Raw genomic sequence first — 16434 nt, forward strand, 5'->3', positions numbered from 1 at the left:
TCCTATCAAGGAGACTTGCCTGGTCAAGTGCCAAAGTGTTTTTCCAATTTTGTTGTATCCACTGACACTTCTGTCAACAGGACTGGACACTTCCTACAGATCAGCTGAGACTTGACAATACCACTCTTCTAATTTGGTGGGGGTGAAATTATATGTGGTCTTAATTTTCACTTCCAGGATTTAATAAAGAAGCTGTACATCTTTTCAAGTGTTTATTGGCCATTTTCTTCACAATCGGTGAAATGACTGTTTATATCTTTTACATATTTTTCTTATTAATTAGTAAGAGTTATTTGTGTGTTTAGTTTGCTAGTCCATTGTCAGTTGTGTTGAAATGTCTTTTTCGTTTCTCCTTTTGACGCTACTTTGACGGGAATTATTAATTTCAATGTGGTTGAATTCACGGATCTTTTCATTTGTGACATATGCTTTTGCTGTCTTGTTGAATACATTCTTCCCAACTCTGAGGTCATAGGCCAGTTACCTAAATTTTTTTTAAATTAAAGCTTAATTTGGTTTAGTTTTAAGTCTCTAATCCCTTAGGATTAATTTTGTGCATGGACCAATTTTCACTTTTCCACTTGGATAATCAAGGTGCTTCAACACCATTTGTGGACGATTACATGCTTTCTCCGATGGCCAGCAAGCCATCTCTTTATAGATCACATTCCCATTTGTGTGGGCTCTCTGTTCTTTTTTTTTATTAATTAGCACATCTCTAAGCAAATGCTCAGCAAAACTTTGCTGTAGGTTTTCAATGGATACTATTTATGAGAGTGTTTCTCATAAATGAATATTTAATCTTATCGAATAACTTTCTTGCATCTATTTACATGATTATGTGGTGTTTCTCCTTTAATCCATTAACATGCTGAATGATACTTGTGGATTTTTCAATGTTAAGTCATTCTTGTCTTTCCTGGAATAAAGCCAAGTTGGCCATGATGTATTATCTATTTTCTACATGGCTGAATTCGATTTGCTAATATTTTGCTTAAGGTTTTTGCATCTCAATATTCATGAGTGCTACAGGCCTACAGTCTTCTTTTCTTGTGCTCTCCTCATCTGATTTTGGTATTGAGGATACTGTGGTCTTTTAAATGGGTTAAAAGTGTTCCTTTTTTCCTATTCTCTGGAAATTTACTTAAAATGGGAATTTTTGATTACAAAAATTGGTATAACTTAATCTCTATTTACCATCTAGGGATGGTGTGTACTTTGTAAGAGGGTTTAATGGCTAGAAGGTAATCCAGAATTGATATTTTTTCCTTAGGTCAGTTTTGGTAAATTATACATATGTAGGATTTTGTTCATTTCATGTATATATATGCCACTGTATGAAATGTATACAAGTCTGGAGTTCCTGTATCTTCTTGGTGAACTTTAATTTTTAAGTTGTGATCATCTCTACACCTACCGATGCTCTGTCTGACACCAACACAGTTATCTTGGCATTCTTTCTGCATTGTCAACTGTTCAAGTTGTTATACATTAGGTGTGTCTTTTATAAACAGCATATGTTGCACACTATTTCCTGTTCAGTCTGACAATTGGTCTTTTCATTCTCAAACTTAGGTTGCAATTATTTGCTTACTGATATATTTGCACCTCTATCTGATTTCTTGCTCTCTATTTCCCCCCACTTTTTCTATGCTGTCACTTTTTTTTTTAATGATGGAGATATTTTGGTTGGTTTTGTTTTTTCCAGTTCCATTTACCATCCTACCCATCACAGGCTTGTAAGTTATGCACTTTTCTTCCCCATTCTTTTCCGGGCTTCAGCTTGAATGGTTAACACATACAACTACTTAGCAGCTAAAATTACTATCTCATTCCCTTTCTCAACAAAACTCTGATTCCAGAATACCTGAATTCTCATCGCTTCCCTCCTGACTTACATGATGTCATTGTCTGATATTTTAGGTATAACCTTTTTAAGATCACAGTTACATGGTATTATTATTCCTACTCCTACGACTACTATTTAGAAATTATTGAATGAAATCCCTACATGTTTCTAATTTGTTCAGCATTCCTTCTTGGATCTGGAATCACACGCCTTATTCCCGAAGTAAATCCTTTAGAAGTTTCTTCACAGAGGTATGTTCGCGGAAAATTCTCTTTGCTTTCGCTCATCTGAATACTCTTTTCTCATGTCTGAAGGGCTGTTTTGCTAAGTATACATATTGTTATTGTCACCCCGCACCCTGAAGGTATTACTTCCACTCTTCTGGCTTGCACTGCTGCTGATAAAAACTCTCATTCCCACCCATGAAATGTCTTCGTAGAGAATCTGTTTTTTTCTCTCTTGGTTATTCTAAAAAAGTCACAGTAGGGTGCTGCAATTTTACTACTGTAGGTCTAAGTATAGCTTTCTCTTAATTTAAACTGCTTGCATCTGTGGCTACTTTTAACAGTTCTGGAAAATTCCCATTCACTATAAAGATGCCTCACTTCCAATTTTCTCTATTATCTCCTTCTAACATTCTAATTAGACATATCTGGATATCTTAATTTCTCTGTTTTTCTTTTTCCCTGTGTGCTCGGTTTTGGATGATTTCTTCAGTTCTCTCTTCTAGTTCACTAATTCTCTCTTTACCTGGGTCTAATTTACTGCTTAACACATTCCTTCAATTTGAAATCTCAGTAATTATATTTTTCACTTCCAAAAGTACTATTTGATCCAAATACGTCTGTTTGCCTTCAAAAATCTCTTGTTCTTCCATCCTATTAATTCTCTTTTATTACTTACACATAATGACAATTCTTCTGTTTTATATCTGATGAGTCTACTACCTGAAGTTTTTGAGATTAGTTCTATAGTCTCTGCCCTTTCTCCTGGTAGCTGATTTCCCTATATGTTTAATGATTACTGAATGAGAACTCATTTTTCTTGAAATGTCACCTAAAGAATTCTTTGAAGTCTTTCTTGTTTTTGAAAGCATTCTTCTAGATCATATTTCTGTTTATTTCTGCCAGGCACCTGGCACATTTTCATTTTTTTCTATTTCTGCCCCACACATATAATTTTAGTCCATCAATTAATATGAGCACAGGCTTGAAATTAGAGATTCCCATTGGAAACATTTCTCTTATTTTACCTAAAGCCTAGGATAAAACATGTAACAATCACTATCATCTTCTTCTATGGATATTTTTAAACGTGTTATCCATTGAGGATATCACTTTTCCTGGATCTTGACTTCAGCAAGGATCTTTTAATTGTCTTTCTTGGGGTTGAGACCCAAATTCCAACACACAGCCTTCCAATAGAATGGTTGTACATAGGTTTGCCTGACTTTGATTTAGGCCTAATGTCCCAGTGTAACTAATAATAGCGTTCCTTTGTTTAAATTATATAGTTACCTACATTTAAGCCAGGGCTCCAGCTACCAACGGTCAGCAGATACCCAGCAAATGTCAGATCCAGCTGCTTTTTGCTTATCCTTCTGGATCCATATTTTATCATGTGTCTGGTCTCTCCTTACTTCATTTACTTTATGGACTGATCTACTATGCTTTCAAAACATTAAAAAAAATTATTTATCCAGTATTTTTGGTGTTCTCTACAGGGCTGGTTTTATTTGCTTTCTCTTTTAAACTTCTAGTTCTTGACAGTCTTAGAAATATTCCTGAGTATTTCATATATTTTCTTTATGTCTAAGAAACACATGACATAGTGAAACTGCATAAAAGTTGGTTGAAAGATTCAACAATGGAGGCACTTCTGTTTTAAACACTTTCTAAGATTTTGCAATGAACTTCAAGAGCAGTGAAAAAACAAAAAGAAGTTCTTTCTTCTTGACTATGTAATTTCACTAACTTTAGACTGTTCATTACAACACAGTTTATCTTTGTGAAAATTGAAAACAACTGAACTAACAGCAATGGCTCAGCAACAGAAGTGTACAAAATTCTATGTGCCTGAGGACAATAAATGAGATACAACACATACCTACTTGGAAAAGACTGATGTCTTTGGTCTCATGGTCTCATGGTTTGGGAGTCTGAGCCCCATGTCGGGTTCTGAGCTGACAGTTCAGAGCCTGGAGCCTGCTTCAGGTTCTGTGTCTCCCTCTCTCTCTGCCCCTCCCCTGCTAGTGCTCTCTCTCTCTCTCTCTCTCTCTCAAAAATAAATACATGTCAAAAAAAAAAAAGTAAAAATTTGAAACTATTGTTACTGCAGTGTCACGTGGGCAATGGCTACACATTTTAAGTGACATGAACTGTTGATGGTTATAGGTGTCTGCTTCCTGTTTGATACAGCCAGAGAAGCAAACACACCTGCTGTCAGGCAGGCCTGGGTTCAAGTCCTTGTTCTGTCACTTATCAGATGAGGTCGGTTCCTCACTCCTCCCTCTGCAGGTAGCATATTCTGACACACCCTTTAACTGGGCTCAGCCCTATGGGTACTCTGGCCGACAGGATATCAGCAGCAAGGGCTCAAGCTTTCCTTGCAAGCACTAAGACTTCCTCTCCCACCTCTGCTTTGCTATGACAAACCAGCCTGGCCTGCTCATGGGACATGGCAGACACTGGAGGAGGACCAGGTCATCCCAGCCACCAGCCATCGGATCCGAGGCTGATCACAGACACTTGGTTAGGCCAATGAAAATCAGACAACCATCCCGCCAACCTGCAAACTCCTCAACTAAATAAATGGTTATTGATTTAAGCCACTATTAGACTATGGCAGCAGATAACTCATACATCCTGTTTTCTTCATTGTGTGGGGGGATGCTCAAGGGCTCTCCATACAGGCCACCAAACGTGGAGTCTCCCAATTGGATGGCGGGGGGGGCACCCAATGTGGGACAACCCAATCAGGTGGAAGCTGGCTGCAGGGTGGTGAAAAGAATTCACCGAAGGCAGAACAAAGGACACAGAAGTTTACTGAATACACCTCAAGGGAGCGGTGGGCAGGACAGGAAAGCAGAGACCATCTGATGCAAAGCAGTCGTGGGGGGGCTGTAGTTAAAGGAGGAAGACGAGGAGGTATGGGGAATATGGAATTTTCCTTTTTTGGTAACGGTGTCCAGATGTTAGTAACTCATTGGTCAGCTAGGACTTAGGGCTATCTTGAGGTGAATCACCTGATGGGCCTGTTTGTATTTGGTCAGGGGGTTGCGGGGTCACTGCGGGTCCTTGTACCTCACTCAGGTTTCCATTGTTCGGGCTGGTCACCTAAAAGCAGCCTCTGCATTACTCTTTCTATGTCCCGGCCCTACCACTATGTCCAGTACCTAGAGACCAACATTGAAGGCTTTTCTGTCACTGTCACCGCTGCCTGAGGTAGAATGAGACATTTGTGCTGGCGTTCCCACCCCTACCCCACCCCACCACAGCACCTGGCAGGCGTTTTTACATTCATTTCCTCACATGTGTCTCTCCCCTAGCCACGACTGACTTGAGAGTAGGAAGTAAGTTATTCCCATCCGTATCTATGGCACCTGGCACAGAGTAGTCCTTCAATAAATGTTTTTGTTGCAATTAAATGACTGAATTTGGGGAGCGGACAGGAACCAAAACAGCCAGCAGCAGGTGGCAAGAAGAATAACCACGCAAGCTGGTTCTTACACTTTCTAGAAAGCCCAAACAAGAGAAAAAAAGAAAACAAAGGAGAAAAGCATATTCTCTCTGCTCTTCTGTGTCCTTATCTCTCTCACCACATGCACACAAAGCTCAGAGCCATTCATCCCCCGAAGAGCCCTCCCCATCTGGCTTCCGTCCACCGGCCACCACCGCAGGACACCTCCCTCCACCTCCGGCCATGGGCCCTGCATCCACTGCAACCTGTCCTTCCTCTACCTTTAGATCAGACACGTCCCTGTAGCACTGCTCAGAGCGGGTGTGGTCCGACAGCTGCACATTCCAGAAGCAGGGGAGCTGATACACGAGGAAGGGGTTCTGTTTGATGACAGCGTTGAAAATATCCTGGGAGATAAAAGCCAGAGATAGAATGTTCAGGAGCGTTTCACTTAGGAGGCCAGCTCACGGGCACAGCACCTCCTGTGCAAAGGCCTCTCTTTAGGCTCCTGCTCTGAGCACAGGCTGGCTTGCGCTGTGAGGCATTCCCCTTGGAACGGACAGGGGAGCGCCCCACGCGTGCTTGAAGCTCATGGGCTCTCTGGCCTCAGGAGGCGCCATCCGGCAAGGGGACGTGGGAGCAGACATGGCTGGTCTTTCATACCGGAGCCAGCACAGATGAAATGAAGTCACTTTTCCACCCCTCTTCCCACCTCATCCAGGAGCCCTGTGTCATCCATCCTGGGCCTCCTGGAGAGGAAACTGCATGATGACAACTGCTCTGCTCATTCAGGGGCTGAGACAAATTATAGATCTTGTTTCATCAGTTCTTCCTGGGGCTTTTGGCGGGGACTCGATGATGGATGTGCCTTGGACTCCTGCAGGCCATGGTGCCCGAGGACGCTCTCCCCACCTCCAAATCCAACTCCGACTTTTCTAGGGAGTTTTCCTTCTTTTGGGCTTTTCTCCAAGCTCTCGTCGCACCAGACCACACTTATTAACTAGCTGCTGACAGCTGGTGCCGGGGGGTGAATTATGTGCCTTCGCAGAAGGAGATGACTGGATAAACTACCCTCATTGGACACAGATATGCAACTGCTAGCTTTTGGGGACATGCTGGAGTCATTGTGACCTGACTTAAAATATGATGATGGAGGACAATTTTCCCCTCAGGTTTAAAACAGCTACCTGGGTAATTTTTAACTCATTCATTATACCAGATCTCATGTTTGAAAAAGGAAATTAGTTTCTGGCTGCTTGGGAAATACTGAATAATAACAATGCTAAAAAAAAAAAAAAAATAGTAAAGTCACCCTACAGAGTTTCTTGTTTCCTCTGTATTAGAAAACTTTACAAAAATTCAGTGACTCAGACAGTTGAACATCGGGCAAAAACATGGGACTGCACTTTCTTTTTGGATGAACAGTAAAGGGTAAAACGCAGAGAACCCAGACAAGTCTTCTCCCCGTTTCAACACAGCCATCTACACCACAGGGAACTCAAAATCTAAATGCACGAGCCTGGCAGAGCCAAGGTCAAAGGCTCGGGCACCTACATTTGCTAGCAAAAATGAGGAATGGGATTTTTATGCATTCACATCAATGGTTTGGTGGAGTTCACAGACTTTTTCAGATCGCCTGGATTAGAAGCTGGTTATTCAAGACAGGTAGTTTGTCTCTTCCATTTAAATGCATTTCCCTTGAGGATAGGGTCATAGCACAGGATCTAAGTGAAAGGCATTGCTTTTAAAGTTAGACCCTATGTGCCGGAAAAGCAAATGTAACCTTGTCTGGGAAATGTGCTGTGGTGTTCTATGCACCCCACACCAAGATGAAGACAGCAAGCTCCTCCGAATGCCTCCTCATCAGTCTCCTTTAATAAGCTAGAAGCTCTCTGAGGCCAAGGACGACGTCCTTCATTTACCTCTGCAATCCTGTCTCTGAACGTCATCCTTGGCTCACGCAGCGTGCAGTGAAGGTCTGCTGAAGGAAGCGATGAATGGGTCACACGACAGGTGGAGACACCATTCAGACCCCTCTACTTTCAAGCTTCCTGGAGAAACCGCACAGGGCGTCCAGGAACAACTGCACCTTCTCACCTGGCCACTCACCTGGTCCGCTAAGGACGTGGACAGCATGCCCATCAACTCCCTCTCTGCGGTCAGCCGCCACATCTGTTCCCATTTCATCTTCCGTAGTTTGTCCAGAAGCAGCAGGATCACCCCTAGGCAACAGCATAGGGTGGAAGAAGGAAAAAACGACAGTCAGACAGACAGACAGACACACCTGTCCGCGTCTTGGAGACGAACATACCTGGGTTCAATCCCAGGCTCTGCCAGTGACTCAGGATGAGACTTCAAACAGCCTCTCTGAACATCCTCGTTGCTGGAAAACGTGACAATAGCATCGAAGGCTGTGGCCGACACTAAGTGAGATGGGCAGAAGAGCCTCGCACTTTCTGGAGAGGGGAGGTGGAGACAGTGGCACGACGTCGATGTGCTTAATGCTTCTGAACTGCACACTTAAAGCAGGTTAAAGCGGTACATTTGTGCTATGGAGATTCTGCCACACTAATCTTGAAAAGAGCCTCGTATTGCACCTGATACGTACTACACTCCCGAGAAGCATTTGGTTCTTCCCTGTGTTTTTTCCCCAGAGACAGGACAACCTCCCTAGGTGTAGATGATGGAAGGCGTTTGTACACTATATGCTGTTTATCTTTACACACACAAAGCGGCTCCTCTGTGACTTTTTTCTAGGTGAGACTGGCTGATTTGCTTTGCATTTATTGACAAGCCATGGGAGCTTGCTTCAGTGTTCTGATTTCCAAAGTCTTCTCTGGGCCCCACAACGAACACAGATGTAAACTACAGTGAAGGTGGTGCTGATGCTCTAAGATGCACTCCATCTTTCTTTTGTTAGTTTTTACGGGGAGGGACCTGGGTCAATGGGGGGTTGTGTCGTGAGACAAACTGCCATTGCATACCCTGCTGTTGTTATTATTTTTTTTTAATGTTAAAACAACTCAATTTATTACTCAGGTAAAAATTAACTAGTAAAAATGAACTAGAAAAGCACATTTTGGCTTTGCTGAATGACTCAGAAGCAGCTGTCTACTTCCAGATCAGTTAGAGCATATAGAGAATGCACAGAGAGCACAGAACACGAGGAACCAAGAGAATTTCCCTGCAGGCCACTGCAGTTAATTTGGTGGATGGAACTGTAGCACCCATGGGCTCCCAAATCAATCCTCCTCAGGATGCTGAGCTCAGCAGAAAGCTCAGCGGAGAAAACTCCAGGCAGTTGACAAATGATCTGAGTTGATACCTAGTACATACATTTCTAAGAGTTTTGGAGAGAACCTGATTCCCCAAGTCAAATATAAATGTCAACTCTGGGAGTTTTTTTTTTTTTTTTTTTTTAAACCTATTCCAGTGGCACATATTTGGAGAAAAAAAGTAAATTCACCATTTAGTCAAAGGTGTTTGGTCAGGTAAAGATGAAATAAGAAAAAAAAATATATATATATATGGTAGCGGTAATAATGGGGTAATACACAGATCTGAACTCGTTAAGCCAAAGGGTCAAATTATATCCTTTGCACATCTTTTATGGTTTGCTCAGTTTTTGCACGTATCTTTTCCCTTTTTGCTCCCAAGATCACTGCAGGTTAGATATTGTCATCCTTATTTCTTAGGTGGGGAAACTGAGAAACTAAGTCAGAAGCTGGAACAATTCACAGTACCAGAGAAGCTACACCAGCTTCAAACTCAGATCTGCCTGGCTCCAAGGCTGGTGTTCCCTCATCTACACCACAAAAACCGAAGCCTCAGCACCAGAGCTCAGGGACTTGGGCCAAGACTTTTTCCCTTTGGTGACCTTTGGTTTCTATATGTGTAAAATGAGAAAAATGCTACTTGCCCTGTGCAACTCAGAAAGCTGTTATATCCATTCATGGTACACTGGTAAATGTTTAGCCACAAGCTCCCGGGGGGGTGGGGGTGGGGACTCTGAAAACGTGATTTGTAGCATCTGCTGGTTCCTATGGTGTAAATTCTCCTATCGTGGCTGATTTCAAACTACCAAAGTAATCTCACTGAACACCCCATTGGGAAGACCGGGCACACAGCTGACCCTCGCCAGTCAGTGCAGGCACTGAAACTGTTCACAGAAGCAATTTCAGAAATAGTAAAATTCACCATAAGCATATTATTTGCTTCTTGTGGAGAAAGAAAAGAAAAAATTTACAGAGTTACAAACCAAGAGAATATAGTGATAGATTCAGGAAAATAGATCCCTAACACGTAAAACAATTTCATCTTACTGTAGAAACTAATCCTAATTAGGTTGGATAGGTGCTCTAATATACAGAAAAAATGGGAAGGGAGTGGAGGCTACAAACAAGATGGAGAATATTAATGCACATTTTGAAGCCTCTAGAGATGTCAATGGGAGATCTATCAGTCTCAGGGGACTGACCTGAGAACTAATGCTTTTTAATGGGTATTAAGACTTGGCAAGTCCTCTGTGGCCAATGTGATTCCACCCCATTTCCCAGACTAGTGGAAGACAGGCAAGTGTCTAGACCAGAAGACTAAATGCAGAAATGTGGGGTTATTCTCCCAGTTACCTAGCCTTTTTTTTTTTTTTTATGTGATTTTTTTTTTTTTTTCTTGAAATTCATCGTCAAATTGGTTTCCATACAACACCCAGTGCTCCTGTTGGGATGAGCGCTGGGTGTTGTCATGTTGATTTTTAAAAGCATGAACTATTTCAAACCACCAGAAAAGTCTAGAAACTAATAGGACAAATACCCACCACCCCAATTTAATAAATACTAATATATTGCCACATTTGCTGTGAATAATAAAACATTATAGATAAATCAAAAGCTCCTTCATCCCACTCTGGCTCTCTCTCTCTCTCTCCCAAGGGTAACCACCATCCTGAGGTGGTTGGGTTTCATTTCCATGCATATTTTTATAGTTTTATTCTCTGTGCATATATTAATTAACAATCTATGATGCCTTTAGAGTATTTCATTTCTCAATTCTCATTTACCTTTTCACCCAACATTACGTCTTGAAGACTTAACCATGTTAAGATTGCAATATCTAGTCTATTCATGGCAATCACTTCACTCATTGTAAAAATATACCACAAGTTATTTATGCATTGCCTGACTGAACAACATTCTGGCTGCTTCCTTTGTTTCTCCTGTTACAAACGATGCTGCAGTAAGCATCCTAATCTCAATTTGTGGGGCACATGGCTGAGAGGTGAGCTGGGGTCCAGCCTCCAAAACTGTGCAAGGATCGCTGTGTTGATGGTGCCATGTGCCCCGAAACATCTCAAACTACTCTCTCTCCTCTCGTGTTTGGGCCATTGCAGCATCCCACAGATGCTACATTTAAAACGGCTTTTGCGGGGCGCCTGGGTGGCTCAGTCGGTTGAGCGTCTGACTTCGGCTCAGGTCATGATCTCACGGTTCCTGGGTTCAAGCCCTGCATCGGGCTCTGTGCTGACAGCTGGGAGCCTGGAGCCTGCTTCAGATTCTGTCTCCCTCTCTCTCTGCCCCTCCCCTCCTCACACTCTGTCTCTCTGTGTCTCTCTCTCTCAAAAGAAAAACCAGGGGTGCCTGGGTGGCTCAGTCAGTTAAGTGTCTTCAGATCATGATCTCACGGTTAGTGGGTTTGAGCCCCACGTTGGGCTCTGTGCTGACAGCTGGGAGCCTAGAGCTTGCTTCGGATTCTGTGTCTCCCTCTCTCTCTGTTCCTCCCCTGCTCTCACTCTGTCTCTCTCTCACTCCCTCAAAAATAAATAAAGATTAAAAAATTTTTTTTAAATGGCTTTTGCATCTCTTCCTTTATTCACTCATTCGGTGGTTATTTATTGAGCACCTATTTTGTGCAAACAACTGAAACAGACCTGTACATGTTTTTCTTCCCTACTTTTCCCAATTTCTTGGGTTTATTCAAAATATTAATTCAACACATATTTACTGGATGGAGAGCATTTAGTCTTGGTCATGCCCATCTGTGGAAGACACATTAAGCATCATGATTCAAGGCCAGGGCTGTGAACACTGAGAACGTGCACTGTTCATTAAGAGAGTCTGGGGAGGGTGGCGGGGGGGGGGGGGGGGGTGGTCAGCCTGCGCTATGATCAGGCCAGGCAGACACGAGGGGGGCATCTGAAGAAACACGGACAAAGGCAGAGTAGTAAGACGTGTGGGAACAGGTGTATATGATGGCTGGATGGCTGAAATAGAGTGTTTTGGGGCAAATGTCAGGACATGACCTTGAACACGTGAGCAGGGATGGATCACGAAGGGCTCGTATCTGTGAAAGAGGTGCTTTCCAACCATTTTCATGTCATTTCTTACATAGAACATGAGATCCTTACAACCTGCTTGGGGCTGGAAAGGCTGACCCAGGGGTCTGGCTGCTCCAGGCCCCATTCAGGGGCCCCAGTGGCTGATGGGATCACTATTTTGGCACATCTATTACCCACGTGTGCCACACTGGTTGGAAAGTCCTGCTGAGGGCACTTGGGAGCTAGCGAAAGATTTTGAGCAAGGGAATGACCACAACTGGGTCTGTTTCAGAAAAGCCAACCTGAAATGTTGCTTTATCAGGTCACTTCACAGGCTCAAAGGCCTCTAGTATCTCAGGAAGCCTAAAGAACAAGCTGTAATTCCTTAGCCAGGAATTATAATTCCACAGGAATTACAGCCACACATTTACTTTTTTCCTTCCATCAGATTATGCAGTAAAGCTGGCACAATCAATCGCACTTTGCCACTTAACTATCTCTCTCTTTGCAAACTTGACAAGCCAATATGCAGTTTGGTTTTCTCATCAGAATCCAGAATGTTTACTAAATATACTACTGCCCATCCCTGATTCAATCAGAATCCAAAACAAACAAAACTCGTGAACGAACATGTTATAAAGCTTATGAACTTCACTGTCAGCTTCTGCATTTAAGAGTTTCCACATTTATCCACTTCTGACTCCACCATATCCTTAGAAAGGAGACAGGCTATACTCATCATCGCTTCTGGATAGACGTGGGAAGTGAGGTGCTACGAAGTGACTTTCCAATGTCATGGTAAGTGTCTCCCACTGCCCCATCTAGAAAAGGGTCTTTATCTTAGAACATTAGAACTAATGAAGCCAGTGTATCCCCTGTGCCAGCAAGGTCTATGGGATGTATGTATGTATGTCTTGATTTTTTTTTAAGTTTTTTTTTTGTTTGTTTGTTTTAGAAATACAGCAAAGTCTTTTTAAAAATTTTTTTTAACAATTATTTATTTTTCAGAGACATAGCATGAGCAGGGGAGGGGTAGAGACAGAGAGGGAGACATAGAATCTAAAGTAGGCTCCAGGCTCTGAGCTGTTGGCACAGAGCCTGATGTAGGGCTAGAACCCACAAACTGTGAGATCACGACCTGAGCCAAAGTTGGATGCTTAATTGATTGAACCACTCAGGCTCCCCTTAAAGATTTTAAGTACTCTCTACACCCACTGTGGGGCTTGAACTTAACCCCCAGATCAAGAGTCACATGCTCTACTGACTGAGCCAGCCAGGAGCCCCTGTCTCAATGTTTTGAAACAGCTGCCTCATGCTAAACATTAATGCCAAGTGCGTACTTGGCCAACACAGGCCAACAAAAGCTCATGGGAATCAGGGCTCCCAGGACCTACAGCCCAGCCATATGTGAGCTTCTCTTGACTTGTCAAACAAACCAGTGGGGATCCTGTCTGGTCTTTATTCATGGGGCCTGCATTCAGAAGTTATTTCTTCTACAATTCATTTAGAGGTATGTTTTGAGCACCTCCTACAATTCACTGGGTTAGCTGTTGACTTAGCGGTTTGTAAAATGCAGTCCTTGCTCTTAGGGAGCAAGATCTAATAGGGAAGGGAGATGGGCAATCAAGACAATGTAAACACTGTGACAGATACAAGATGGGGTAAGAAGCATGGGATCTGGGACTGGGAAATGTGATCTGAGTGTGGGAGGAAGCATTAGGGAAAAGCTTCCTGAAAAAAATGATGTCCAACTTGAAAGCTGAATGCTGTCTAACCTGCAGCCTCTGAAAGGATGCAAAGGATCACCTGTGTGAAGGTCAAGCCAGACACGCTTGTCCCTTCAGGGCTGTGACTGCCTATCAGGTAGCAGATTATTTTCCACCACATTTGAACAGCAGACCTTAAAAGGTAATGACCCATTTCCCCCTCCTCTCCCCAAAAAAGAAAGTTAAAAAGTGGCCACATAAAATTGTCTAGCATGGGTGAAACCATTTGTCTTTGCTCATAAATCTGTAATTAACCGTGGGTTATTTGTACAATAAATATCCTCACATCCTCACGCTGATGCAGTTGAGTGGATTCTGGGAATACAGGCGTTTCTGTAGCTGTCACACAAGAGGAAACTGTATGTTAAGTGGAAACCTCAAGTTTTTCCAACCGGACTTGAAAACAGAAGCCCTGGGTTTGAGTCCTGACATCATCACTTACCACCAATTTCTCTTGAAAAAAGCCACTGGGATTCTGAGCTCCAGTGCCTTACCTATAATATATGGGGACAATCCCACATTAACTCAACATGATTAGGAGGACTTTTTTAAAAAGTGTATCTTTAAAAGTATCTGGTATAGGCCATGATCTATTATTTCCTACCTCAAAGTAAAAATCCCACAACATTATGAAGTATCTAGGGGTGCCTGGGTGGCTCAGTCGGTTGAGAAGCTGACTCTTGATCTCAGCTTGGGTCATGATCCTAGTGTCGTGGGACTGAGCCCTGCATCAGGCTCCGTGCTGAGCATGTGGTGCCAACTTAAGATTCTCCCTCAAATAAAAAAAAAAAAAAGGTATCTAGCACAGTAGGCACAGTACGTAATATGGCTGAACTGAGAAATATTAATTGATAATAAATATGCATGCCTAGTAATTCACTTACTAGCCTAAATTAACTTGTCTTTCTAAAACTCTTTAAAATCCCCTCGTGTGTGGAATGCCCCGGACACTCAAACTATTTGAAATATCTTCAAGCCTATATTCTTCCTCAGATTTCTGTCAAATAGTCAGCTTATGGTGTCACAACCAGCATGATTAGGAGGTCCCCTGGGGTTATTAAGTGGCAGCTAAGGGATGTGACCTACAAGGAAGAAAAAAATAATAATAAAGGAAAGAAAATCTACCATAAGTAAAATTATGTGCATAAATGATGTTTCTAAGCAGCTAGGGAGTCTGTATAGACTGTTAAATACAATCACACGGTGCACACTCATAAGAGAATCTGCCTGTTTCTTCAAAGGTTAGGAGTTTGCACACAGATTGTACAAGAGCTGAAAAACAACATCTCCAACAGAAACAGAGCTCTAGCTGTTTATTGACCTCACTCCTATGGTGCTGGGGAGATATCCTAATTAATGATTGTAAAGGGCTTTGAAAATATGAAGTGGTACATAAAAGCTTATAAATAACAGTTACAGAAACTATACATTTCCTCATTAAGGTGCCTAATTATCACTCACTCAACTTGCATAATTCCCACTAGAATGAATACAAATTATATGCATGCATTCAATGTGGGAACAAGCTTTTTGAGTGAATATTGGTTAAAATGATGAAGACGGCTCCTTCTGAAATTGGACCCTTTCGAGCCGAAACGACACAGATTTGGCTTTGCAGGGCTTGCCCCAAGTCAGACTTTGACAGCGCTTTCCTGCTGTCAGGGGGATGGTGGTACCAAAGACCTTGACTTTGGCCTTTGGCTGGTATTTGCTACTGCATGATTCCTCCCATTTCCATACTTGCTGCCCGGATCTGGGAGCACAGAGAGAGCCCTCGGCCCTGGAGGCCAGCACTCTGCACAGAGGCAGCACGCCTTCCATTTGACAGGGACTCCCAACGGAGCTGGCTAGGAGGCATGGGGCTGGCACGGCTTTACCTTAAGCTGTTGTGCTGGGAGCCTAAGAGACCAACACTAAATAAATCAATGAATAAATAAATTAAAAATCAAAGGCTTCTCCTGCGAACATCTGGTCCAGTGGTAGGGTGTTTCATCTGTGGATCAGAGGGCAATGTTTCTGTTTTCCAAACTGAATATGTAGCAATAGCTTGCTAGCCAAGATGGCAGGGAAAGCAAGGGGGAGGTCTATGAAGAGAGGAGGGAGAAAATCATGCTTTTTTAAAAGAGCCAGATACTGGTTCTTACCAATGGAACTGCAAGAAAGAGAAGAGACTAAATATGGTACCAGTGTTGATAACACCCGCCATTTCTCAAGCAACTGCTGCATACTAGAGATGGGGCTTTACTTACAGGGCCTCCAAGTCTTAGGACAAACCTGCAAGGTGGATAGAATCATCCCCATCTTACACTCACCTAGCTAGTGAGGGGCAAAATTAGTCTCACCCTTTGACCTGTAGCCTTTCAACCATGCCATGTTGCCTCCCAGTGTGTGTGTGTGTGTGTGTGTGTGTGTGTGCATGTGTCTGTGCGCATGCTCATGACTGGATACGACAAGACTTAGCTGAATCAGTGGCCCAAACCCAAAACAAGTCAGGTAGCTCTTTAAAAAACATAAGTAAATGCTTGAAGGACTGTGTGAAGACCACAGGCCATAAGCAGTTTACTTGTACGAAAACATACGGGGAGATCAGGCATTACAGGAGGCCAGGAAAGGGAGGGTTTCCCCATAGAGTGGGGCCTGATCTGTACCAGGGGCTCAGGGGAACATGTGGGCTCTCATCCCAGAAACGTTCACGAAGATGACCCTCAAAATCACCACTTTCCTCTCCCGCTTTGAAGTTCTACATTTCTCTTCTCCCGCGTGACCCACGAGAAAGTGAGTTTATTAAAAACCACTTAATTTAAAATCCCCTGCTGATTTTACCTGGG

At 42.8% G+C, this 16434-nt stretch overlaps 1 protein-coding gene across 1 annotated transcript in view; it reads right to left on the reverse strand.

Annotated features, from left to right (window-relative positions):
• The window catches only part of LARGE1 (LARGE xylosyl- and glucuronyltransferase 1), a 539877-nt gene that overhangs the window by 74655 nt on the left and 448788 nt on the right, over positions 1–16434 (reverse strand). The window contains exons 8-9 of the mRNA XM_042947656.1: positions 7637–7749; positions 5809–5934 (exon numbers count right to left, since the gene is read on the reverse strand). Coding sequence (XP_042803590.1) covers positions 5809–5934; positions 7637–7749 — 239 coding nt within the window. The remainder of the gene's footprint in view (positions 1–5808; positions 5935–7636; positions 7750–16434) is intronic.

The sequence above is a fragment of the Panthera leo genome, chromosome B4 (genome assembly GCF_018350215.1).
Source record: "Panthera leo isolate Ple1 chromosome B4, P.leo_Ple1_pat1.1, whole genome shotgun sequence".
Taxonomy (NCBI): domain Eukaryota; kingdom Metazoa; phylum Chordata; class Mammalia; order Carnivora; family Felidae; genus Panthera; species Panthera leo.